The following is a 27,621-nucleotide window of genomic DNA, read 5'->3' on the forward strand; positions in this document are numbered from 1 at the left end:
CATGATTAAATAAATGCAGTTAAATGATGTTCCCTGTTTAAAAACTAACAGTGGACTGAAAGAAGGTAGCGAGGGAGCCAGGAGGGGAAATATACCGTATGGTGCTCAGCTGACGACGGACGATAGCATCTAGCAACCTTTCCTAGGCTGGTGGGTATAATCTTGATCTTCCACTGAGTTTCCATCATGTTAACAGTGTTTCCACCCATTCTTATAAACACACACAGCAGACCTGTCGATAGTATTCATCACAGTCTCCACTGCCTCCTTTTTTGCCCCATTATTTTATCATAAAAAATTATTCCAGCATCAGTCAATAAACTTCTCTGACCTTCGTGTTGTTGGACTATAGAAGCATACTAAGTGTGGGTGGGGAAGTAGAAAAGTCTCGTAAGAAGTTCAGGTTTCATGTCTGTTCTTGGGATGATCTATTGGACACGAGCTGCACAACAAGCCCATTTGCAGCGTTAGCATCCCACTGGAGCGTGTAATTTGCCAAGAATGCCAGGAACCTGAAGTTGGCATGGGTCTTTATTATGGACATCAATAACACGTGCATAATGCAGCAGTAAGTTCCACTGACATCTCACAGGGCATCTCTGGAAATCATTTTGTTCAGGAATTAGTCCAAATATCGAGATGTAGGTGATATATTTTTCTCTCCATTTGTTCTTAAATATATAAAAAGGCAAATAAAAAACAGAAATATCAACGTGTAGGTAATATATAAAATCCAGGACATCCAAATAATTGATCTATTTAATAGGCTTCAATTCAACTCTTATTAGAGTGACAATATTTCTATAGCTAACTCTTCCTCTGCATTGACACCTGCATAAGTAAAAACAACAACAGACTATCCATGTGCTTTGAGATTATGTGGTCATAGAGAAAGAGTGATGCTAAACATCGGGTTCATGGGTAATTTGCCTGATATAGATCCTAAGGGATACTTCTGACCCAAAGAACATTTAATTAAGTAACTAGGATGTGGGTAATTAATTTACCAGACCTGCTTCCCTCTGTGCAATCATTCATATGGGAAAATCTCTACCCAACAATGCAGGTTAAGCGATATTGGCATAAAAAGAGTGGGGCAGCATCTGCACGTGAACTGACATAGTTCCACTACAGCTTGGACAAATTTACCCTGGGGTTGAAGATCTGCCCCCATGGCTTTGGGCACAGATGCTGGCATTAGTTACACTGGTGTAAGTTGGGAGTAACTCCATTGGAACGAATGGAAACAGTTGAGAATTACACTGGGGTAACAGAAAAATCTGATCAGAAGTGTAACTTACATCACCTGAATTTGACCTAGACAGTTAGGAGGAAGATGTACCCGCTCACTCCCTGGGCCTTTCTAATATGTTTTATATCATGAAGCCGACACAAAAACTGTCACTCTTATTTCGACATTTGTGTGATAAGGAGAGCTATACGTTTATGCACAATAGCGGTGTTGGTTAACAGTAACTGTTAATATTGTATTAAACTTAATATTCATTGCTAGCATGTGAAACAAATATTGTTTAATGCCAGTCTAAAGCTCAAGTTCTGCTCTCAGGTCACTGCCAATGGTGACAGAATATGACATTATATCAGTTGTACTTTACTTCATTTCATTTCTAACTGCACAATCTGAAACGGCTAGACAGAAGTATGTCGCTTACGAGTTGCCTTAGCACTTACCTTTTCTTGCGCTGTGCAGCTAATATCAATATTATAATGACAGTCAAAAAACTTAAGACTACTGCAATGAGGATGAACAGCTGCTTTTCATCTTTTCTGGACACTGTGAAGACAAACCACAAAGCATTAAAGGAATTTCTCCATTTGGTAGTAATTACATTACACTGTAAAAAGACTGGAGCCAAGTACAAAATCCCATTTTCCCATCATATGGGCTAGTTTATTATTAGATTTAACATGCTGCACAAGTCCATTAATCCTTGCAAATATTTTAGGTTTAGCCACATTATGCCAGCTGTGGACCGTATTTTGTCCACCATTGCTGCTCTTTGCTGAACTGAGATTTTATCACCCACTCGCTTCAAGAGGGAACCATCTTTCACAAACCTTGAGGCAGCAGACCCAGTTCTGATCTCACGCATGCTGGTGAGAGTCTGGGGTGCTATTTGCTGCGGGGTAGTGGAATTGGGGTGATAATGTGTTTTTACGACGGGAATTAACGTTTTCACAATTCTTGTTTTAGCTTTTCCAATTGCCAAGGAAAGGAAGTGCCTCCCGCAAAACATTTCCAATCTGAATAGCCCCAGCGGACAGAGGGGAGACAGAAATTACTGGCATGCCCATTTCACAGATGAGAACATGAGGCCTAGAGGGGTTACGTGACCCACCCAAGAATACACAGGAAGCCTGCGGCACAGCCAAGGCCTGATTCCGGGGCCCTGCCCATAAGAATAACCCTCTCCAATCATGTGCTGTACAGGGCACTTAGCAGCTTTTTAGAATTAGGACTCAAAACAACTAACCTCATGAAACTGATTTTAAATTCAGTCCAGAAAGGCCCACTGTAACCATGACACTCATGTAGCCAGGTCACAGAAACTATACAATTGGCCACCTGCATCCTGTGATAACCCAGTGTGGCTTGAATGTATTAATGTGTAACCTCCTCACCCCCCAAAATCCACCATGCCTTCCTCCTCATCTCACAATCCTTCATGGTTGCAAAGGCTGCTGGGATTTAGTTCATGGCAAGACCCAATGGGGGTGGTTTGGGTGAGGGATGCTGGTCCCCTTCTCCCCCTCCCAGCGGCTGTGAAGTCTTGCAGCTCGGCTCCCTCAGCCCCCAGAGCTGAGAGCCGGGGCTGATTCTGAGGCAGGAGCAGAAGGCTGGGCAGGTTCCTAGCAACAATACGATTTTGCTGACTTCTTCCCCTCTCCCTGTGGGCGCAACTCGGGTGGTCCCCGTTACGACCTCCGTCCCCGAGGGTCACACCATATGGGCTAGAAAACACCAGCATATTGAGCTTTCACCCCAGCCTGCTAGCAGCCAGTGTGCAGACGGCAGCAGTCTGAGTACATGGGATGAGACACACATTCCAGGGAATGGGGTGTAATCCTGAGCCCCCCGCAACATGAGCTTAGAGCCAGATATTCCCTCCAGGCGAGTCTGGCCAAAGACTCACCACCCTGCTGTACTTGCTGTTGGAGCGTTCCACTATCCCTGCATTCATTCAGACTGCTGCTCTCACTGCTAATTAAACCAAGATCCCCCACATGCTGCTTCCCAGAAGAGGTGTGTCACGCATTTATAAGTGGGTTTACTCGCTAATCTCATGACTGGTGCTGTCCTGGGGTGACCAGATCCAGAAATGCATTGGCTGCGACCCAGCCTGGGAAGTGATTTGCTATTGGGTTGCCTATACACACCTGCTTCGTAGCAAGGGGGGGCTGTATCCGCGTGCTGCCCCTTTGCTTCTCAGAGAAGGGCTCATCCTCCTAGAGCCCTCTCCTCCCCAAATCCCCAGCCCCATTTCAGCAACCAGAAATCCCCTCTGGCAGCTAAACCCTCGCCTTCCACGCCAAGGTCAAGAAGCTGGGCGGTGCAGAGGGGTCTCCCTGGTGAGCCCCCAGGATGTGGTTCTCCACAGTCCACTGCTTCCTGAGGCTGCATGGTCCTGTATTCAGAACAATGGCCAACGGACCCACGGACAGCACAGCACCTCCTCTGGCCCTAGTCCCCAAATCCTGCCCCACGGAGACTTGGAAAGCGTTCTCATGGAACTGGGCTGCATGGCATACTGGGGTGCCGGACTCCCTGCAGTCAGCTCTGCAAAATTAGCCCCTGACCAGCAAAACTGTTTCAGTTCTGCGACCAGCAGAGCACTGCGTGGCCACCAAGAGGCAGTTTCCTGCCTGTAAAACGGAGGGGTGGGGGGTGTTTGGTGAAGGTTAAATAGCCCATGTCTGCAATGTGCTTTGAAGATGCAAAACTATCTCTGGGCCAGATCCCCAGTTCTCAGTCCCAAGACAGACCGATAAAGGGGGCCCAAACCGCACTAGTTTCTTTTACTGTCTCCTACCGTAGAAACACTCCCGCGTCCATTCACTCCAAAAGCCCTTGTCGGCACAGAACATGTTTGTTTTCCCTCGTACACGGACACATGAGACGCGGCTGCGATTGGCCTGGGAGAAGGTAAAGGCGGTTTCCACTTGGGTTGAGACAGCCTGAGAAAGAAGTGAACGTGCAGAATAAAGAAGGTTGATTGATTACGTGCTACAGGATTTAGACCAGATCTCTACACTAGAAACTGACATCAGTATATCTCTGTGTCTCTCCACACACCTGAGCTACGCAGTTACACTGACGTAACCCCCGGGCTAGACAGCGCCAAGGGGAGAGCGTCTTCTGTCAATATAGCGACAGCTCCTGCGGAGGCTGGTTAACCCCCCCAGGAGGCCGGCTTTGTTTATTTTACATGCATTTAGTGATGGCTTTCTACAGACCTAGCATGAGTAAAACGAACAAACTAACCAACAGTCTAAACCAGTTGTACTTGCATGTGAGCTACGTCCACAGTTTATTCTTGCTCATTTGTGGAGCCCTTCGTAAAGTTACCTGACTGGTGGATTATAATTGGCCAGTAAACACAGCATTACAGGGATTCATTCTAGCAGCTTTGGAGCCCACATTGTAACGGAACAGGCAAGAGGGAAGGCACTGCACATCAGCGCTAGAGTCACTCCTTTGAAGACATTAAAATTACACTTGCCTTGGGCCAAATCCTAAGTGCTTGCTCAGGCGAAACTCCCGTGGATTCCATGGAAAGCTTTGCCGAGTGCAGGCTGCAGGATTGACACATTTAATATTTTGGACGCTTGAATTGGAAAGTTGTTCAAGTATCTCCTGGGGCCTCAGGAGAAGCCAGGGCCCCTTTTTGCCAGGGGCAGTGCCCAGCACCGTGCCCTGAAGAGACTCCAGTCTATATAGACTGGCCAGAGGAGCTGGGAGAAAGGAAGTTCTGTTATCCCCATTTTACAAATGGAAAACTGAGCCCCAGAGAGATGAAGCGACTTGCTTGCGGTAACACGTGGAGTCTGGGTAAACACTAGATTTGAACCCAGATCCCTAAATCCTAATTAGGGGCCATAGCTATAAAACCAGGCTTCACCCAGAAAGAAATGAACATCTGATGGTACAGTCGCCCCTAGAAGTGATTATATGCTTCTCCCCAAAACACACGTCTGTTCCCTTTTTAAAGCCTTCGTTCTCTTCTCTCCAAGAGCTGGCAATAAGAAGTAGGGTCTGGCATAACAATCTCTGCCCTCTGCTGCCCATTCAGGCACCAAGCAGGGAGGTTGCTTGCAATAGCATCCCCACCACCCATTCAAGCACTGCGAAGAGCGTGGTGCAGGCAGCTCTGCCCCCTTCACCCGTGGAAGCCGGGGGAGCCAGGCATGACAGCCTGCTCCCCCTGCCTCCCACCCATTCGAGTACTGGTGTCAGGGCTAGTCAGCCAAGGTGAAGCCAGAGTCCTGGGGCACTAAGCTCAGCTGGGGGAAGGAATGTCATGCTTTTACATCCATGTGCAGGCACGATGGAGAACCTGCCAGCTACGTCTCTCTGCCCCTTGCAGATCTTACAATCCAATCCAGAAGGCACAAGATTGGATCTTTTTATAGGTCACCTTATATTCCATCTGTTGAGGTCAGATCCTGCCCTCTGTTACACCACTGCATATTTGGAGCAGGCTCTAGGCCAGTCTCTCTCTTCAGCGGGTCAAACTTTGCCCCAATGCACCCATAAAACCTCATTCCTCACCGGCTTTTACAAACTGGTGGCAGCTAATGAGCCTTCCCACCATTCAGTTCAGGGCTGTTCCTTGCCTGCTTCAGCTTCCGGCCCGCCCATCCCATCCTGACGGCGAGGAGATGGAACAGGCTTCAGGATGAGCAACTTTCTTGCTCAACTTAAACTAGAACCCTGTGTAGGAAAGCTGGTTATCAACAACCGTGTGCGTCGCATACCGTCCAGGGAGCATCAGCATCGCCATCGTGTTCCGTCAGCTGCACCTCGTAGTCCAGGCAGTGCGGGGGCGCACCCCGAGCAGGAGGGCTCCATTCCACATGAACATCCTCATAGGCAGAAATGGAAACCGACAGCTTCTCAGGCGGAGAAGGTTTGACTGAAAAGGAGAGAGACATGATCAGACCTTCCACTGGGGAATCATTGTTCCTTTCAGTACTGGTTGAACTTCAGCGGCTTCTCCGGAGACCGTACCCAGCGTCCACTGTCATCCTGACAACCAGCTGCATGATGTGGGCTGCGCTGAAGACAGATGTGGGCCATTATACTTAATTCCGAATGTCAGTGTGAATTAGATTCTTCCCCTGAAACATGGGGTTTGGTACTTAAAGCTCTTTAATGCATGGCAAGTCTTTTGAGAGGTTATTGTAGGTAAATGGCATTGATCAGCATCACAGTTCAGGGCAACTGGACCTGTATTTCCCTCCATGGTCCAGCCAGGGCACCCATGTTTCAGCTTCTGGCTCTCCAGCCGACACCTCTCTTGGGTGGAGACATGCGTCTCTCTCCCTCCTGACCAGGGTATTGTCAGGCTGCCGAGCACCCTGCCTACACTGTGAATTCCCCAGCAACATCAGGACTGCGTTACTTTCCTCCTCAGAGACAAGAAACAGGGTCATTGCCATGGTGAAATCACCACACAGCTCTTTCTAAGCAAGCACATATTCCTACGGTAAAAGCATTACAGGAAAAACAATAAAAGAACCTATGGGCATGATAATGAGCTTACCAGATGACACCCCAACACCAACAAGGGCTCTAAGCAGTCCTTCAACCCCCTCCCCGTGAGGTTTTCTTGCAGTTCCCAGGTCATAACCCCTTTGGCTCAGAACAAGAATGAGTCATTCCAACTCTTCCCAGCAAAGATTGGAACCTGTCCATTTGCTGGATCAGAACGAAGGCCCGGAGTCAGGGTTTTTTTTTAATTAATTAATTAATGGAGATATCCTATCTCCTAGAACTGGACTCTGAAAGGTCATCGAGTCCAGCCCCCTGCCTTCACTAGCAGGACCAAGTACTGATTTTGCCCCAGATCCCTAAGTGGCCCCCTCAAGGATTGAACTCACAACCCTGGGTTTAGCAGGCCAATGCTCAAACCACTGAGCTATCCCTCCCCCCAAGGTTATTTAACCTAAGTCCTTTCTTTGTCTGTTGGTCACTGGAGAATCCAGTCTGACCCAGCCCATGGGAGCCTCTCCAGGTGGTGGTACTGCTTGGACGATATTGCAACCCAAGTGAATTTGCCTAATCACCCTCCACTGTTCTTAATCCCTGGCAGGGAATTCTGCACAATGCCTGGCCCACAATGATACAGTCATTTAATTCAGTAAGGTTCATCCAGGATATTGCCGCCATCAGCACATCATCTGTCACTGTGCAAAAGCTTGTAGCAAATCTCCATCTTGTCACTAACTGCACCCGGGTTTGCGTTAGCTTGCTGTTGTGAACCTGGGCGCGGAGATGTCCACACACCAAGGGAACATCCACCCTCTGCCAGAGGCTTTGCCTTCTCTTGTGTACATTTGGGGTCTGAGTGGGAGGAGTCACGGCATTTCCTGCCTCCTGGGGGGAAGCGACTGTGTGGTCCCGTGTTCTTCTACTATAGGAATTGTTAATGATTGCTCCCTTCTTAAGTAAGGGTCTATCGTGGACCCATACTGTGCCAGAGAGATTTTTAAGCAGAATTCCACATTAAAATCAATGGCTGTGCATTTGTGAGAGTATTCGGCTTAAAAACCTATGGCATAATACAGTCCATAATACCTAGAGCTTTGGCTTCAATGGTAAATGTTCCAGGACTTACGATATCCTTTTTGTCAAACCAGCTTTGTCTCATGAGGTTACATATTGCAGACCAGCAGCAAGCTTATTTGTGCCCTCTAAAAATAACGCAATTGTTTGCAATCGCAGAAATTAGAGCTGGAAGAGAGCCCTGGTGAGTAGAGCTGGTCACAAGATGGAAAAGTTGCATAGAAAGAAAGAGCATTCACCGTTAATTTTCTATTTGAAAAAGGCTGTTTTTCATCAGAACAAGACTTTCAAAGGAAAAATGTTGGCCAGCCTTACTCTGGAGTCATTACGGCTGTTCCCAAGCCAGCAGCATATCAATCAGAAGTGTTGTTAATACTGAAGAGATCAATCAATCCCAGTCATATGCAAACTTCCTAGGTAGAAACATTCTAAATTGCCTTCAAATATAATGATAGCTAAAAGGAGCTAAATTCATAGGTGATGTGTAAAATGGTATACAAAACCCGTTACAGCCCCCTACTCTATTACACAACCTATATCCTGATGTGTCTCTCCCACCACTCAAATCCTGACTATCTCACACGCTTTAATGACTTCATCCTCATGACACCCCCGGGAGGGAGAGAGAGCTCATTCTCCCCATATTACGGCCGGGCAAACAGGGCTACAGAGCTAGTGAGTAGAACGCAGAGAGAGGAATTGATTTTTCAGTTCGCTGTCTGTTAAATAAACTAAATTCAGGTCAACTTGAAACAAATATTTTCAGCAAACCAAAGAGTAAAATTTGTTTTGGGTCAAAATGTTTCTTTTCATTCTCAAGCCTTTTTAAACATTTTTAATTTTGTAAGAAATGTAAGAAAATTTCAAAACAAAAAGTAATTTCAAATTGAAAAATCAAAATGTTTTATTTTGAAAGTGTTGGGAAAAAAGGTTTAGATTTTTTCAGATTGTTTTCAGACTTTTTCCACCCCCCAAACAAAAGTAATTTGGCGAATTCAGTACAAATTTGGAAAAAATTTCTGTCAACCTGAATCTGCATTTTTTGGCACAAAAATGTTTCAGGCAAAAACTTCTGCCTAGTTCTAATATTAAGTGACTTGCCTAAAGTCATACAGGAAGCATGTGCCAGCCTTCCTCCCTTGGACCAACATATTGATGTGAGAGTAAGGGAACGTAGCCTGGTGCGATTTCCATGCTACGAGGCCCTACCAAGGGACAGTGGAGCACATTTGTACTCTGTTCTATTAGCTGTCCAAGCCACACTCCTGGTTTTGGTTCCCCGGGGTGCAGCTCCCTCTAAACTCACTTATGGTTTTAGCCAAAAAGTCTAACAGGTAACTGTCATACTGCATCCAGTTGTGGATCTCTTGATTTTAATAAAAAGCTGAAAGGTCCCTGCACTTTTCTGAATTATCACGAGTTGTATTAAGACACAGAGAAGCTGTTTCTGTTCCAATGGCAATTCTTATTCAATCACCCACAGCCAGTAATATGCCACATCAGGTACTAGCTGCACAATACAGAACGGAGTCTTTGCTCCCACCCGTACTGACTTCCGGCAGTGCTGCCCCATCATTCTCAGAGTGACCATCGTCTGAAGGGCCAGCCAGTGACACAGTCGCTAGGTGAAAGAGGGGAAAACACCTCTCCTGTGAGCAGGAACCCACCTCCCCACTTTCTCCCAGCATCTGCAACAGTCTGTTTCTTTCCACGGTTATTTACAAAATTCTCCCTTAACATGGGCATTAGGGTGGCACTAGGCAACACCTTTGTAGACCGGTTATCACATGTAGGGCCAAATCCAGAGGTCTGGGGGAGAGGATAAGTTCAGGTGACTTACACCTACTTCCAGTGTCCTCAATGCGACTGTTAAAACAGTTTAGACATCCTCAGTTGCCACTGTTTACTGAGACATTGAATTTGGCCCTTAGACTGGACTAGAACCAACTGGCTTCTTGTAAGTGAGCTGTAGTTGATTTTTTTAAAATGTGCCCAGCACTTTCCCCACCCTGTAAGCGCCTTTAACACACACAATAGTTACTGCAAAGTTTGAAGACTTCAGTTCAACACCTAAATTACCCAGTCATTAGGGCTGCCGAGCCAAGACCGTAAAACTATCCCACCAGCCCATAAGGGCCAGATCCTCAGCTGGTGTAGAGCAGCAAAGCTTCATTGCTTTCTGTTCATAGATGTGAAAGTTTTCTAGGGTTGCCAACTTTCTGACCGAACAAAACCGAACACCCTTGCCCCCGCTCCTTACCCGAGGTCTTACCCACTCCATCCCCTCTCCTCCCTCTGTCACTCTCTCTCCCCCGCCCTCACTCACTCGCTCATTTTCACCGGGCTGGTGAGGGTCCCTTTTCGACTGGGTGTTCGGTTGAAAACTGGACATCTGGCAACCCTCTGGCCTCCTGTAAAGCCCAGGGCAGGGAACCCTCCCCCTGTGAATCCTGCACCTACCTCAATCATTTGAGGTTGAACTGGAGAAGATCTTTTACCGAGACAGCCAGGCTTGAGTTAAAGATGGCCAGTGATGGAGACTGTACCACATCCTTTGGTAAGCAGTTCCGATAGTTAATTACCATCGTACTTACAAACCACTGAAACCTGACCCCAAGACAGCTACTGAACCATCCCAGGATCTACTAGACCATTTAAGAACCCGCATCTTTCCCCACAAAGCCTGCAAAAATAGATGGGGCCGTTGTCATTACCTAGGTTCTGAAGATGGAATGTGAAGTAGGAGGGTCTCAGCTGTGTGGACTCTGAAGAACCATTAACACAGACGTTGAAATCAATATATTCTGCCTGCCTCAGGTTTTGCAACTTGCATCCAGTGTTTCTTCCATGAGTCTGAATATAGTCACTGCATTGCATTGCGTGATCCAGCCCTTCGTACCTATGCATAAGATAGGAAAATTCTGTTACCTGCCATATTTAAATCAGGGATTTTTAAAATATTTGCACTGCGTTTTATTCTGCAGAAAGGTCTGCCAGGTCATTGACTAACAATCAAAATCTACACCAGAATGGCCTCTTTAATCATGAGTCAGAGTGAATAAATATTAATATCACTACTTTATGAACATATAAAAACACCCCTAGTATTAAACATGAATCCTTTTTGTTCCCAGGCTGGCTATGGTGAAAAAGCATTTGGAACTGAAAAAGAAGTTGTGTTTCATTTCCTGTTTTAAAAGATTGAGGGTTAAAAAAAATTGCAACTAATTAATGAGTAGGGCAAGGAGGCAGAAGAAAAGTCTTGTATTTTGATCTGCTCTTCTCTAAAGTTTCAGGCTAAACCAAATTAAAAATATGTTTACAAAGAAGGCCATGACTCAGTCGAAGTCTGGTGAGTAACACTGCAGCATTCTTGGAAAGGGGCACGCCCAGGTTATCGGGTAAGCCATCAGGGGGTTGCTCGTGATGACTGACGAGGTGCCATGTGGCTGAGTGTTAGAACGTGGAGACTGCAGCTTTTACCATTTGGAGCCAAACATACAGAACGTTGCCTTTTGCAATGAGGTCACGCGGCGCAGAAAGATTGCAAAGTAACATATCCCCTGACACCAGGCAGCAAAGTGCGTCAGTCTGCTGGAAACCCTGGAAGGTCTGGTCACTAAATGGACTCTAAGCCGAAGAGGTGCGAGCCCTTTCTTTCCAGGTACTGCACCCTGGGAAGATACTAGTGTAACAACTGCTACTCTGGGTCACCAGCAGGCATTCATCCCAGGGTTACGAATTCCAGCCTCTACCAGCAGAGCTAACGGAGGAACTCCCCTCGCTCTAGCAGCCTCCTATCCCCTGAGACCAGCTCCTCCAGAGGAAGCATGGCACACACTGAACCCTGGTGTACACCACACCGGAGCCAGGAGCTCTTGGGGAGGAAGTGGTGCCTTGACCCGGAGCTGGGGGTACCTCGTTCTCTGTCACAGTAAGTATCTGCACGGTTACATTTCCCAAGGAAATCACAGCCTAGTGCAGCATCGGGAATCCCTCCCCTCAACTGTGCCGGGAACATTCCTCCAGCCAGGGCCAAAGCAGGCCTGCACTCTGCTGTGGGCTCACGCCGGGAGATCTCCCACTCACTTGGCTGCTTGCATTGCAGGAATGCTGGGCGCAGGCCAGTGGTGCCAGCAGGACGTACATTCCCAGCGGGGAGGGGGCTATATTCGGGCACGGCAGGGACATGGTGCTGGCCCTGACCCCCTCTGCGTACTGGTTGGTGGCTGTGCTGGCTGGAGGGCTGTCTTTGTACACTGTGAGCCACTGGCACATACCCCTCCCCAGCCCAGCTAGAAGCATTATAGGCTCGGCAGGTATTTCACCTCTGGGGTTCCCATGGAGATACTCCTCCCCTAATACTTCATAACACTGAGCTCCAATATGGTCCTAAACATCCCATACTCCAGGGAGGGAACCTCCTTCCTGCCCAGATCCTGGACATTCCACTAGTGGGTCCATTTCTGCTAGGGCAGGGCTGGTTCCCCAACTTCCCACTTGCTTGGAGTCCTTCCATGAAGTTTGCAGGAGGGCTGAATTTGGCCATTCTGTTCAAAGCCCAGTGGGTGTCCCTGTGCAGAATACATTAGCCAGGAAAGGTCCTTCTCTTCACTGGACGTTGCTTTAATAAATAAACAAGCAACTCCTGCAATTTGAAAAATGCCCTTGGTGCAGCTGCTAGGTTAACTGGAACGCAGCCCAGCTCCGGGCGTTTGTTCCAATTCACAGTCACGTTTTGCAAACAGATCTTTGGCATTACTGTTACTAAAACAACTTCTCATCAGTTTTGATGGTTTTTGGCAAAATTGCTAAAAGCATGTGGAAACCAACAACTGGATAGATGTCGGTGTCCCATTTGCATGGGGAAAGTAAAAACGATGCCTTACCAGTAATTCACTGACTCACTTTTGCATTGCTTAGAACAAATGTGATAGTGTGTTGTTAATTTACTTTGATCCAAAAGTCCAACTTTGTTTTTCCTAAAGAAAAGATTCTTACGTGGCAGCCTGCAGCAGGTCAATAGGATTAACTACGCGGAAGAAATCGCTGGACCATGCATGAATTAACAGCCCTTGTCTGGATGGGCTGGCACCACTACACTTTAACAGCCCCTAACTTTTGTGGGATACACATTCAGGGACCCAGAGTGGCTGGCGTGCAAAAGAAGACAAGAGCCTAGAAGCATTAACCTTCAGACTAGGCTGCTCACTAGGACTGGTGAACTCAAGCCAATTCCCACAACAGTCAGATTTACTTGACTTTATGAAGAGAGACGAAATGTGTGGCTGACATGCTTTAGTTCTGATGGGAAAGGCAGGGGCTTCAAGGTGCAACACACAAATGCAAAATACACACGGCAGGTGCAGAAAGCACAACCCCCGTGACGAAAGGGAACCCTCACCAGGAGGCAAAGAGGAGGCTGCATTTACAAACTAAGGCCGGGGAGCTCACTCCTCTGGATCTGTGTGCAGATGGGCACGGGCTGTGTGTGCAGTTCTCTCCATGGTGGAGGCCCTGGGGCTAGGTGAGGACGGGGCTCTGCAGACTGCAGGCCGTGGCGCTATGGCTGGCGTAGGAGGGACATGCCCAGACTGAGGTACCTTTCCCCACCGCCCAAACTCAGCTGCAGGAGCCATTAGCATCTCTGCTGATCCTCTCCGTGCTGTGTAACCTCTCTACAGGCGGGTCCAGGGCAGTGGCTGACATAGGGGCAGGGAGGGAAAGGGGGCAGAGGCAGTGAATCCCCCAATGTCCCTGGTCCTACAGCTAACCCCCTAGCCATTCTGCAGAGTGGGGGAGGGTAAACCCCACCCACTCTGTTCTGCTACTGCCCTCCTCTGTGGGAGGAAGTGATCTCGCCCTTTAAGAGCTGTCCCAGGTTACCCTGAAGGCAGCCAGAAGGGGCCCCTCTCCAGTCAATTTTGAATCTTGAAAAGTTTAGTCTTTTTTAAGCCATTTGTTTAAGTGCGACTGTGAATCTGTGACAGTTTGTAGCCCTATGTTCACCTTTTTTACAAGGCTATGATGGCTGCTTTGTGAGGTATCGTTTGAAAACTCATAACTTGCTGATCATTACTGTCCTGGTAAAATGTGTGTGGCAACTTTGTATGTAAAGGTATAAGATTCTACTGAATAACATTAATGCGACATGTTCCATGTTTAGAAAAGCAGGCGCATATCAGTTCCTCAAAGAGGAAAGACAAACTGATGCCTCAGCCAAGTGTCAACAAAATCAAATAGTCTGTCGCCTGGTTAAGTGGCCATTCATTGGCAGGAAAAAGGGCATGAGCAAGAAATTTACATTTTGGCAAAGAAACAGCAGGTGGTTCTGGTCCCCACATATTGTCTGTCTCCTGAACCTCAGCTGGAGATGATTTTCAAAGAAAAAGACAACTATAAGAAAGGGGAACAGAGGTCCCAAAATACTCCTCCCTTTCTCTCTGCCATGGCATCACCACCACCTGAAGGACAAGGAAATTAATGCTGAAGTGGGGGAGTGGTCCTGACTGGTAGGATTCTATCCAGTAAGACTGCTAAAGCATGTGGCGAGAGACACCTTTGCTTTGAATTCATTTAGCTTGTTAAGTTAGGTGTTAAGTGCATTTTACCTTTTATTTTCTTGTAACCAATTCTGACTTTTACACTTCATTATTTGTAATCACTTAACGTCTTTTTGTAGTGAATAAATTTGTTTTCTTGTTTTATCTAAACCAGTAAGAGTTTGGATTGAAATGTTTGGGAAACTCCATTTGGGATAACCAGATTTGTGCATATCATTTTCTATTAATAAATGACAGACCTTATATGAGCTTGTATCATCCAGGAGGCGGCTGGGCAGTACAAGAGGCACATTTCTGAGGGAAAATCTGGGAATGGGAGTCTGCTGGTGGGGGCTGGAGAATTGAGGGGACACGGCTGTCTGTCAGTCCAGATTGTACCCTGGGGAATGTCACAGAATCCCAGGCAGCAGAAGACGAATTCCTCCCTATTAGACTATTCAGTGCTAACTGTAGGACAGTAATAATGATTTAGAGAGCCGCAGATTCCAGACCCAAACCCAAACTTTCCCAGGGCCATTGAGACCTGGGGTTTGGTACAGACAAGTTTAGAGATAGGGCTACAAGGTTTGGCTCCAGATCCAGAGTTTGGGGGGTTCCAACCTAGGCTTTTGGTTTGGGCACATCTCTGCTAGAATAATTTGATACAAAGGCTGTTTTCAGGAGCCCCAAACCTTGGCTTTCAGGGTTCATGCTTTGTTCCCCATGTCTAGGTGCTAACATCTGTGTGTGGCATTTACCTATGAGTCATGTAATGGGGACACCAGCAACGAAAACAGAATTGCGACGGCTGTTTCTTTGTGCGATTCTAGTGTGCTGTTTGCCCCGTGAGACTGCTCCCCTGGCACCCAAATGCTTCCCCGCCGAGCTGGTACGTACCAATAATATAACTCATAACATGCCCCAGGAGGAGCTAGCCGGCCCCGCTGCCAAGTGCATGTGAGGTGCTCCCAATTGTAATAGACACAGTGGAAGTCTCGGATCTGTGACTCCAGATCTCCTGTTCAAGAAAAAGGAAATAATGACTTTATTATTCGAAAGGCCCGGTTTGGCTGAGCTGAGAAATAGCCTCGCCAACCCATTTGATTTCTCTGAGCCATCATGCTGACTCGTGTAAACAGAACAATCAAGATAATTCGATAGCCGCAGGCCAGAGGGACTCACGAGCTTGGCAAACACTTCATTTTAAGTGACCCTTTGCATATCAAACCCTATTTACATTTATTTATTTGCAACGGAAGGGTGAATAAGTGACCCTGGCTTAATTATTCAGAGGTGACATGTCTGAGCCATTGAGCAGATTTCAGCTAAGGGAGGCAGGGTCACAAGGCAGGAGGGCCAGTCCCTGGTTCTGACTCAGTCTATGACTTGATGCGCATTGTCAGACAACTCACTTCAGCGCTCTGCAATACTTTGCAAAGGGTTTTGAGAGCCGGAGAGGAAAGGCAGCGTGCAAGCGAGACAGTCCTATTGATCGCTGATGGGGAAGGTCAGTCGCATTCTCCCCTCCTGTCAGGGCACGGTGTGGGAGATCGAGCCAGAGTTCTCCTGTCCAGGGACCGCAGAGAGGATGTATGCACAGGTGTGAGCCGGGAGGTCGAGCCAGAGTGCTGCTACCAGGGCACGGGCATGGGACGTTTAAGGATGTGTCTACACTGCAATTAAAACCCCGCGGCTGGCCCGTGTCGGCCGGCTCAGGCTCGTGGGCTGTTTAACTGCCGTGCAGACTTGCTGGCTCGGGCTGTAGCCCAGACTCTGGGACCCAAGCCCAAAAGTCTACAGTGCCGTGAAACAGCCCCGAGCGCCTGAGGCAGCTGGCCCGGGCCAGCCGGGGGCGTCTAACTGCCGTGTAGACCACAACCCTCAAACAACAATGACAATTTGCTAAGCAAAAAAATGGCCTAACCTGGCAAAAAACATTTTCTGCATCTAGCAGCCTGACAGGCTCTGCTGCGCCTAATGCACCTCAGGTGATGGAGACGTACTGGGGCAGCAGTAACTTGGTTGTGGGACCTTTCAGTCAGGTCAACACATTTTTCCAGGAAGGCGTAAGGCCTGGAAAGGTCGCGTGGGGAACGGCAGCCTGCGCCTTACCTTGTGAAGGAACCTGGAAGGTAGCGTGAGTCCAGTCACTCTTCACTTCAGATTCATTTGTACAACGTCCTTCTAGCAGAGTCTGGACCTTTGCTTCAGTTCTCTTGCTGAGATCAAATCCATCGCCATATTTTAATTTCTTAGTAAAAACAACCTGGTGTAACACAGACAACACTGTAATCAACTTTTGGTGTTTATATTGGCTGCAAGGTTTGCTATGTGTGCTTGCTCTCTACACTGTACTGTGTTATATATACACCATAGGTTTATACACACACACACGCACAATATGTTTCCTGTGGACACAATCCAGATCTTTTACATTCCTATCAAATTTGCACTGGCCAATGCTTATCCAGCACCCAACATTTCACTCCTCTGCACTTCCCTCTATGGGGATGGATATCCTTCACAGCACTGTCATGAAACCCTGAAATTCATCTAACCTAATCCCATGATCCAGCTATTCCCGTGTCCTGTCTCAAACAGTAGCCAGCACCAGATATTACAGGGGAAGGTGCGAAAACTCCCAAATAGACAATTCTGGAACAACTTGCCCAGAAGGAAAGATTCTTCCTGAACACGACCAGTGTATGTTGCCCCTTAATCAGTTAGTTTCTCGTTTGTATGGGTCTCTCACTGCAGCAGGGGACTCTAGGGGAGGTGGCCCTTTGCAGCATTTAACAGAGATGCTATAGAAAGGGCCAGCCCAGATTAGAACCAGCAGAAGGAGATGAGTCATGCAAATCTGCGTTCTTTTAACTGATTCTTCATGTGGCAAAGTGCAACCAATCTCCCCAAGTCAGGGAGATGGAGCTAGGAATTCCTAGTTTGCTAGGAATTAATCCCATCAAATCTGGGACTTTTACCATTTTTTGAGCATTTAATATTTTTCCTGAACTTGGGAAAAAATTTTATATCACCAAGTAACTTGAAAACAAACAAATGAAGGCTTAAATTTAAAAACCAAAGAAGAAAAAGAACTGGAGAAGGATTAAAATGAGAGAGAAAGAAATGGGATTTATTTAAAGAAAAAGAAGAGAAACAGCAGAACCCGATTCCTGTCCCACCTGCAGCACCGCAATGGATGCACTCAGCCCCTGCACTTGCATCTTTTGTTAGTAGCCCAAGAATATAAAACAGTCTCTTGAGCCATGTGCTTCTGACTAGCCTCTGCTCTGACGCTCACACAGCCTTTTACACAATCTGCTCCCTGTGGGCACATGCTCTGGTTTTGTGACTTCATCTTTCACTTCTTCTGTGTACTCTAGGCTGCCAAGAGAGTAAGTTAGTTAATAAGCCCTGTCCGTGTCAAAACTTTTGGCAGGACACTGGGTACCGGTATTTCACACAATGATGTTATCGGTCTTTCTTCCTGATCTGCATTTTACAAGATGCTTTGGCTGGTTCATCTGAGTCCGCTCCTGCTCTTCTAGTCTGTCTCTTTATTTCTTCTTCGTTATCTTTGCTAATTTAGAGAATTCTGACTTTTTTCTTCAAAGATTTCTTTTTCTTTCCTTTTTGAGCTGCTGCTAAAATCATCTTGGACAAATCAGCACACCCAGACATTCCTGTATCACTAAAGGTTTGACTTCCCCCAACCAAAGCGGAGAAACCCAGACACACACTTAGCAGCGCATTTCCCCTTTCACGACCTATTCAATGCCTCCTAGCAATGGGGATTGGTGAATAGAGCTCTTCCCTGCTTTAGGACTCTCCTCTGAATAGTCAGCCAGACAAATCTGTGGCCTAGCGCTAAAGGCAGCATGACAGAGTGTGCCCAGTGTAGACGAAACGGTCCAGCAGTGGTAGTGTGGCTATTGGCCGCACTCTGATATTCCACTTTCTATCCTTTTCACCTCTCAACTTGACCTGTTCTCTAGGAGCCCACTGAGGTCTCTGGAAAGCCTCCCTTTGTCTTCCGTGGGTTTTGCAAATGGCCCTACAGAGAAGTGTGTCCAACACAATATTGTGTGATTCTTTTTTTCGGGGGGCATTTCTAAATATCTGACCGTGAGCAATTGGAGCGTTGGGTGTCTGTTCCTCTGGCTCTGTTACATGTTTACCCGTGTGGGAGCCTTATCTCCCAGCCCACGGACAAGTATTTCAACAATCCTGCTTGCAGCAGGCATATCTGCTTCCTCCTTGCTACATTTTAATGTGATAAGATGGGCAATTTTATTTTATGGATGATTTCGGTTCAGACCATCTCTCAGAGATAAATGTAAATACACCTCTACCTTGGTATAACGCTGCCCTCGGGAGCCAAAAAATCTTACCGCGTTATAGGTGAAACCGCGTTATATTGAACTTGCTTTGATCCGCCGGATTGCGCAGCCCCGCCCCCCTGGAGCACTGCTTTACTGCGTTATATCCGAATTCGTGTTATATCGGGTCGCGTTATATCGGGGTGGAGGTGTAGTAATAAAAAATATCATCGTGGGTAAAAGAAATGTTAGACTGTTCTGAGAGTGAATCAAACATAATCTCACCTTTCTAAAGCACTTTTCATCCCAAAGGATCATAGGCACTTTACAGACTCCCAGTTCTGCAGAGACGGACTCCTAGTGCATTGAATACTAGGAGATTACGCTTGGCAATCAGCACTACACCCAGTCGGAAGGGTTTGTAGACGCAGGCCCTCAACTGGTCCCAAAGGTTTTGGCAGCTGCTGTTAAGCTGTAAAATATTTTCATCCTATTCCCAGACCTACGTTTCTACATCATTCATCTTTTTGGTGGACAGTTTGACCTTGTCAAAGGAAGTTGCTTTAATTACCAACTTCATATCATTCACTTAAAAAAGGTGTAATCAACAGATGAAACAAAGGGGAAGCAGTAGCAATATACTCTACCCCGAGCTCTGCTTTAGCTTACCTTCCAATCCGCATCGCCCGTGCTACGGTATTTTAATTTATATTTTATTGTACACTGATCGAGGGTTAGCTGGGAAGGTGGAGGCTGCCATTCTATATAGAGATGGCCTAAAAGTCCAGGGTCAATTATCTGAAGATTGCGGGGAGGTTCAACTGAAACAGGAAAAGCAGTTGGATAAAATAAGTTGTTTTAGAGAAATAAAAAAAAACAGATATTTCAAACTATGGTATTGCACAGACAAACTGCCTTTTAACCACAGAATCTCGAAATGCTTTGCACCAAGGTCACTGCACCACCATAAAACTGCCACTGCCTCCAGGATTAAGCACGAATTACTTGGACTCCGTTCAAAAAGTGTTTTAACGATGTTCAGAAGCAAGACTCAACAGTTTAGGACAGGTAATGAAGAATGTTGGATCCATTGAAATGGCCAGGCTTGGCATGGGTAATTGTACCTTGGACGGGGCACCAGGGCTCATAAATCTGTTCCTGTGAAAAATGTCACGTTTCTCACGCTTCCAGGCTGACTCAGCCACCTCCCAGCAAATGTGCGCACAGCCAGGGAAAGACATTTTTGGTGTAAAATCAGCCCTGTGCACTCTGGGGTCTGAGAGTTATGCTAGGCTCTTTCCAGCACCAGTAATCCTAGGTCCAAATCAAGAGCTTTGGCTACACCTGTGCAATCTCATGTAGTCAAACGATGCCTTGCGGCCTGCTGGGCAGCCCTCTTGCTTTCAGTGAGGTTGCACAGAGGTAATTGCCTTGAATTGTTTGCTACACGCTGCTGATGCATAAGAAGGAGAAGACTCCAGCTTGTTCTGCCTTAGCTGGGCTACGAGGCAGCCTCTGCTGAGCTATCTCCACTTGGCGGACACCCTGAAGCAGAGCAGGTAACGGTGCCACCACATGTCCTCATGCACAGGGACTCCTTCCTGGTGCCCAGGTGTAATTTGCACCTCCCTGGGCCAGCTCTGGAGAATCTGGCCCCATGGAAGTTTCATGTGGGAGAGGACTGCAACGCTGAGTCCCCAAGTCACGTGACTCAATCACCTGGAGGTATTTATCTTTGAGCGGGGAACAGAAGCGTTTCAGTTCCTCCCTCTCTTTTAGCCTTGGAAGCACGCACGGCATTTTGACAGCAAACAAACATTCATTACGAGAAGAAACAATTTTATTGCCAGTTCCCTTCAGGTTGTAAATTAGCCCCATCCACCAGATTAAGCTGCTACATTCGGCTTCACTGGGAAATATTGAGGAATATTTTTCTCGGACACCCCAGGTGCGTTTAGACATTACAGCAACATGTAATAGATGTATTGTACATCAGCACTGGATGCCCCTTCCTGCTTCCACTGAAGTTAATTGCAAAGCTCCCATTAAGCATAGTAGCATGTTTGCCCAGTCCTGCAATTGTAAACCCTTCGACAGGGGTCTGCCCATGAAAAGCTAAGACTTGGGAATCGTCCTCCTACTGTTTTAGACACAACAAATCCTGCATCTTGGCAGGGGGGTAGATTAGACGGCTCTTGCAGTCCCTTCTAGCCCTATGCTCTATAAACAGCTTGGTAAATTTCGGCACATGATTTAATCTGAAGCGAGCATTAGACAACAGCGTTATCATGAACGCTCCTTGATTTACCTGCTGTCTGGTGTCCTGAGGAACCTCTGCAGGACCATGCTAGGATTATGGTGACAGCACAAATCCACTGGATGTCCATTTATGTGTAAGACTTCAAAGCTTCCCACTGGGAAGTGTATTAGGCCAGAAAAGTAGTCGCACACGAGAAACCTACAAAATAAGCCGGGTTGAAAACTAGTTAAGGTATATAACCAGGTACACCAGAGAAGCAGATTTCCTGCTGTCTTGTGAGCACAAGTAACAACCTTACAAGCATTTTATCAATGGTGATACTAAATGCCAATCACACTGTTATATGCAGTGTGGTTGTAGCCTTGTCTGTCAGAGGAGATTAGAGACACAAGGTGGGGGAGGGGATATGTTTTATTTGACCAGCTTCTGTTGGTCAGAGATGAGCTTTCAGGTTACGGTGACCAGATGTCCCAATTTTATAGGGACAGTCCCGATTTTTGGGTCTTTTTCTTATGTAGGCTCCTGTTACGCCCCAGCCCCGTCCCAATTTTTCACACTTGCTCTCTGGTCACCCTATTTCAAGTGTACACAAACCTGAAGAAGAGCTCTGTGTGAGCTTGTCTCTCTCACAGGGATTTCTGCAGAAAATGCCCATTTTTAATTAACATTTTTGGGTTTTCATCAGAAAACCCCAAACCTGAACACTTTTCAGCTTTGAAAACAGAGAAATTTCAGCCAGCTCCCAAAAACGTTAAGCATTTGATCAAAATTTCAGCTTTTGGTGGCTCAAAACAAACCAAAACCAAACCTCTGTTTTCTGGGTTCCAGTTTCTCAATGAAAACATGGAAATTTTTGAAGAAAGATTTCAGCAGAACACACACACAAAAATCAGTATTTTCATGGAAACAAAACTCATTTCCTGCCCAGCTCTTCCAGATAGACTGGATGAGATGAGCTAGTCCAGGGGGCATCAGGGGACCGATTGCAGTCTCTGCCCTACATGAATCCCGCACTCAGACACAGAGTGGGGCTGGGGCAGGGGCTCCCAGAGGAGGCAGAACCAGGGGAAGATTTAAGAAGCTGTAGGGACGGAAGGGAACAGCAATCAGGGGGCTCCTCAGTAAATCCTGGATTAATAAAGGGCAGGAACAGGCGAGACACCCAGATCCATTCCCCTCTCCCTATCCCTCCCCCTTCAGCAGACAAGCGCCCTCCCCCTCCTGCCCAGGACGTGAGGGATTTTGGAGAAGGGGGAGCAGGCGTCACCCAGCTCACCCCGAGACACAAGGCTGATTCCAACGATTTCTTGGACTGGCTACTCCCCTTGGGAACTGGATCCCACATGGCAACAGTGCAAACTGCTTTCAGACCACGGCTGGGGAAAGCCGGCAAGTTCACCTGGATGCCAACGCAGGAGATGGCGTATGAACACTAGTAAGAATTGCTTACGCTGGTACTGGGACTGATGTCAAGGAACCAGTTACTGTGTCAGTGGATGCAAGTTACACTGTAAAGTCAACTGAGGGGCAACATTACAGCAGAGTTTGGAAACCCAAGTTCTTACAGTAAACACCAATTCCACTTTCTTGCAGAATTTGAGAATTTCTCCCAGTCTGAAATATTTGGCTCCGACGAACATGACCTGGATTCAGTCTAAGAACAACAGTCTGTTCTTACATAGCCTTCCCTTGGGCAGCTCCTCAGACTTACCAGTGTGACCCCCCCTTACCTCTCACCAGCACGGACCTGGGTCAGGCAGGGCTGAAGGTGGCATCCCAGAACCATTGCTGCCCCATTGTCCGGCGACCCTCCTCTACACAGAGAGGAGGTCGGAGGGAGGGAACTAGAGCAGCCCCATATGTCTCGACGGAGGGGAGCTCGGACTGGTTCTTTACCCCAGAAACCTCCCCTCATTCTGGGGGGACAGTTGAGAGAGACAGAGAGGAAGGGAGCGTCCCACTCCCCTCACCGATTGGCTGTTTTTTCAGTTTTCCCAACCCTCAAGTGGGAAATGGTCTAGTTCGATTCCCACAGAGCCTATCGCACCACTGGGCAGGGAGTGGCTGTCCGGCCCACTGCTGAGCTGCCACTGACCGGTACCTCAGGCTAGGGTGACCAGACACTAAGTGTGAAAAATCGGAACACGAGGTGGGGGGTAATAGGAGCCTATATAAGAAAAAGACCCAAAAATCAGGACTGTCCCTATAAAATCGGGACATCTGGTCACCCTGCCTCAGGCAGGAGGGAAAGCGGACAGCTGATTGCTAAGCTCGCTAGCCCATCCCCTGGAAAGCGACTGCTGAGACCCAGACCGCTCTGCGGTTCCTCGGCCCCTCAGACGAGACAGACACCTGCAGCATCAACAGGTGTGCTGCCAACAGCTCCCCTGGCAGGTTAGAGAGCTGACATAGCAACTAGGGTCCGGGAGACTTTGTGAGTGGTTAAATGAAAGAACAAAAGGTTTAGGGCATCCTCCATGGATGGCTGCGTATCTATATTTTAAGTCTAGCCAGATTCCCATGTATTATAGATAATATCACTTGTTCTTTGCATTGTTTGTGTTTAGAATGTCTAGTGTTTATATAAAGCTCATGGGGTGTTTGAGAATCGTGTGCTCCTTTATGAAGTGAGTACGGTCCCTAGGGAGACGGGGGATTGCCCATTATTTCCCAGGAGCCACCACCCGTAGCGGAGTCCTGACTTCAGCAGGGAGACCCAGATGGGCAGAATGAGCCGAGACCTCAGAAGGTAAAGTGCACCCCACACTTCCGGAGTCTGTACCCTCAGAGCCACCGGGGGCTGGGGTGGGGAGAAGGTTACACAGGAATTCCTTTAGGCTTGCGAACCCTGTGAAATAGGGGAGTGTTTTCCCCATAGGTGTGTAAGGTATTCAGCCCCAAGCCACTTACAGGACAGAGGCATTGGGCAGGTTATTAGAAGCTGCCAGTCCAGCATCACAGCAACTTGGGATTTGCCTTCCTAAGGTATCCTTGTTTACAGACTATGAACGAATCACACACTACAGCAGAACTGGTTGACATTGTGATGGGATATGGAGATGGATTCACACAAATTTTGTTTGCTCAAGTCTAGCAAAGGAAGGAGAGAAAAAATACAGAGACTGCATCCTTGGTGTGCCTCTAGCAGGAGCTTGCAATGCCCTAGAGTCTGGAAGGGCTGGGTCTGTCCTTTCGGTTCTGCTACCACCCTCAAGAATATTGCAGTACCAGGGTATCTGATGGAATGAGGAGAAACCTCATTGTCTTAAAAAAACAAAAAACAAAAAAAAACAGCAAACTTTATGGCAGCCAGAACCCTCACAGCCCACGGGGCGACCTCCCCTGGAGCTGGCAACAAACCTCTCCACCCACTGAACAAACGCTGTCCTTCAGGCCAGAACCTGGGATTTGGCCCGGAGCCGCTTTGCAGGGGGCTCCGCTGACTGACAGGCTGCAAACACAGAAAGCCGGCATGTAAATATAAAGCAGACCCTGGGCAGCTCCAGTTCACACTCTGCTCAATTTATTTACAGCTCAGAGTGCAGAAAGAGATTATACACTAGAGTAGTAGGGGGTAGGAGAGAAGTAAAAGCCTGATGCTAGATTAAGGGATACTGAAGACAGGTGTTAGAAAATATCCTAACAGTAAAGAATTCCTACTGTTAAAAACACAGGATGGAGCGGAAAGAGTCTATAAAATACACATCAATGGCTTTTAACAAGATCAGTTATAAAGGTAATTTTATTGGTTTCAAAAGTATTACATTCTACTTTTCAGTGGTGGGGAAATTATCCTCTCTATTTCCTCCCTGTCTCCTAGGGGCATTTTGTGGCTCATATAGCTTATACTAGTGAAGTGCTTTGACATGCTTGGATTAAAAGCTTTATATAATTGCAATTTGTGGTTTCTGCGACAGTAAAAGAGAACAGAATGGTGCCAGAGAATGCAAGGGCAGAGCCAGGAAGCACGTACGTTCCAAAATCAAAGACATTCACATAAATGTTAGTGACCAGCATAAGCCAACAACAACAGGAATATGAGTGGCTCTAGTTTATGGATATAAATGAAGACAACACTGAAATGTACAATTTTTAGTGTGATATCAAGAAATACCCGGAGGATATGTACACACAGTAAATGAGAGCAGTTAGTCTGTAGAAAGTCAAATACAATATATGTGATCACAACATAAAATGTGTCCTGTTGAAAAAACCCATCAGACTTGGTATGTGCATATGCTCCAGTACCAGAAAGATCCTTACAGTTAGGAGTCAGGTGAGAGACTGGTACAACCTCCCCTGTGAGCAGCACTGATTTGCAGAATTGAGAAAGCCACCAGAAATAATTACACAGGTGATTTCCATTTCCCATCTAAAGAATTAAGCACAAATGGCCAACAGAAAACATTTAGTAGATGAGGCAGATTTTAATAAAAATAATTGCAATTAGTTTGTAACAAATAAGCTACAGCTAAACCAAGACGCACATTAAAACTCAAGGACAACATTTCAAAACTGCAAAAGTTCTTACCTAGAGCCCTGGGATGTGTTTTACAGCAGAGGCTAAAGCCGGAGTGAGTGTTCTTTCCAGCAGGCAGTTCCTTAGCTGCCCTGGTTAATAAGTCTGTTGTTTGAAGAATCAGGAGTTCTCCACAAGGAGTCAGACTGCTTTAATCTGTTCCCCTCTGCAAAATTGAGTGACCCATTGTAATGATGTTGCAATAGTCAAAAGATCATAGCCTTGACCAGGCTGGTTGTTGGGACAGGAAATCCAGAAACTCCTGGTTTTGTTAAGCCTTGGTGTTAAGCACTGCTATAAATATCCTGGTAAATGCACAGCGATCTTTTGAGTGCTCTGATGATTCACTGTGATGGAAAACAAATGGCACGTCTATAATTTCTCATCTCAAATTCCCCTTCCCCGGGGCACTGACACACCTCCCCACCCACCATGCTGCCAAGTAACACACATCTTGCCACCCCCTGGCTGCCCTTCCCCCGTTTGGGTTGTCATTCGCTTCTCTCCCCTTTCAGGTGATCTAGTCTGAGGCCCCTCTGGATTCAGCCCTTCCTAGCAGCTGTAGGATCTCAACCAGCCCTGAGCCCTGCATTCACTCTGTGACCCCCCCATCTCTCCCTCCAACACCTCCTGGCTTCCTTCCACTTGCCATGGGGGTGGGGGAGAGAATTCCTCACAAAAGATCCATAAAACCACTGCCTCACCCCCACCCCCTTCAAATCCCTGTGCCCATAAAAACCTGCCCCTCTGGGGAATGTTTGTGCAGCTAGCAAGCTGGAGCAGCTGTTAGATGCACTCTCATTTCACTGTTACTTCATCTCCCCCCACCACACACACACACACCCTGCTCCCTCCCTCTCTTCCATTCACCCATTTCACCCCCCTGGTACATTCTGTCATAAATCTGCTCTGTTACTTCTGAGGCAGGGACAGTCTTTTTATTACTCATTTGTCCCGCCTGTAGCCCTGACCCTGGACTGGGGGCTCTGGGTACCAGTAATAATCATCCCCTGGACTCAAAAAGTCTAGAGCTTTTTGTGTCTCTAGAAGCTGCAGAAGACCTGTCCAAAGATGCTGCCCTATAAATGATCCATTTCCAGCTGCGTGATCTGGAGCGTCCTAGAAGCAATGAATCAAAACAAATTCAAGGTATTTTTTTGCAACAGTTACATCTGCGTGTTTCCAGATTCTCTCACTTATGTTGTTTATCTTTTGCATTTCCCTCTGCTGGAATACTGAAATATAGATACAAAACACCTGCACCCCCTGCTTCACAGGTACGGTTGCCAGGCTGTTGTGTTTGGGGTGAAAGCTCTGTGGGCTGCAGAAAGTTAACATCCAAAATTAATTTTTAATTTATGAAGACATCCCTAATCACATGACACCTGCTTGGTCCTGGTGTCCCTTCAGGAGTGCTGTGAAAGGCCAGCACTGACAGAAACATCAGCATTTCCACAATCCAAGAAACCTTAAGAAATTTGCAAGCATGAGCCTCAGTGCAAGCAAAACATCTGACCCTACAGCACAGGCTGTCTCCTCACCGGCACCGCCCAGAGTAGACATCCGGCACAGGGGATTAGATGACATGGCAACCTGCCAGAGCAGGGGAAAGCTCCCCACACAGAGGACAATTGGTTTTTACTGGTAGGTGAGAAGAACCCGGAGCTCCCGTTTGATACTGTACGTTGGCCTGGTCATTGGGACGCTCGCTGCACCCGATGAATCCCAGACGACGCTCAGGCTGTCTGCGTGGGCACAGTGACTTTCCAGCACCATGACAGGGAGCCTGCTGCCCTCTGGGGAGTTTAACTATCTTCCCCGACTCAGCCGCATGCCGTTCTCTCTCTTTGGCCGAGGCGGCGTCCGCGTCCCTTGCACTTTGCCTCGGGTGCAGAGAAGTCTGTTCAAAGGCACTGGGGGGGAGGGCGAAGGCAAGGCGGGGCCTGACCAACAGGGCCACATTGGGGTGGGGAAATTGCTTGCAGGGCCATGAATGTAGGGCCGGGGCAGGGGTGTGGGAGGGGTGTGTAGGAAGAAGCTCAGGGCAGGGGGTTGGGGTGCGGGGCGTGGTAGGGGGTGCGGGACGCAGGAGGGGGCTCAGGGCAGGGGGTTGGGGTGCGGGAGGGAGTGCTGGGTGTGGGAGGGGGTGCGGTGTGCAGGAAGGGGCTCAGGGC

General features: G+C 47.4%; 1 protein-coding gene across 1 annotated transcript; it reads right to left on the minus strand.

The window, feature by feature from the left end:
- Nucleotides 1–261: 261 nt before the first annotated feature.
- On the minus strand, nucleotides 262–27,153 carry IL13RA2 (interleukin 13 receptor subunit alpha 2). The gene is made up of 11 exons (XM_065411144.1): nucleotides 26,989–27,153; nucleotides 25,460–25,794; nucleotides 20,977–21,126; nucleotides 19,338–19,489; nucleotides 16,462–16,615; nucleotides 15,247–15,367; nucleotides 10,522–10,706; nucleotides 5,998–6,155; nucleotides 4,053–4,197; nucleotides 1,693–1,795; nucleotides 262–671 (listed from the first exon to the last, which is right to left on the minus strand). The coding sequence occupies exons 3-11, from the start codon at nucleotides 21,053–21,055 to the stop codon at nucleotides 623–625; spliced, it is 1,146 nt and encodes a 381-aa protein (XP_065267216.1). The 5' UTR covers nucleotides 21,056–21,126; nucleotides 25,460–25,794; nucleotides 26,989–27,153; the 3' UTR covers nucleotides 262–622.
- Between the last annotated feature and the right edge of the window lie 468 nt (nucleotides 27,154–27,621).

This window comes from Emys orbicularis, chromosome 9 (genome assembly GCF_028017835.1).
Source record: "Emys orbicularis isolate rEmyOrb1 chromosome 9, rEmyOrb1.hap1, whole genome shotgun sequence".
NCBI lineage: Eukaryota > Metazoa > Chordata > Testudines > Emydidae > Emys > Emys orbicularis.

Excerpts from the sequence above, each read along its gene's own strand:
- IL13RA2 (XM_065411144.1), bottom strand. The coding sequence starts at position 21,055 with ATGGACATCCAGTGGATTTGTGCTGTCACCATAATCCTAGCATGGTCC. Across the intron at positions 10,707-15,246 it reads TGTTATGAGTTATATTATTG|GTACGAAGGGCTGGATCACG; the intron begins GTACGTACCAGC and ends TCTTATGCATAG. Across the intron at positions 1,796-4,052 it reads GACGCGGGAGTGTTTCTACG|TGTCCAGAAAAGATGAAAAG; the intron begins GTAGGAGACAGT and ends TTGTCTTCACAG.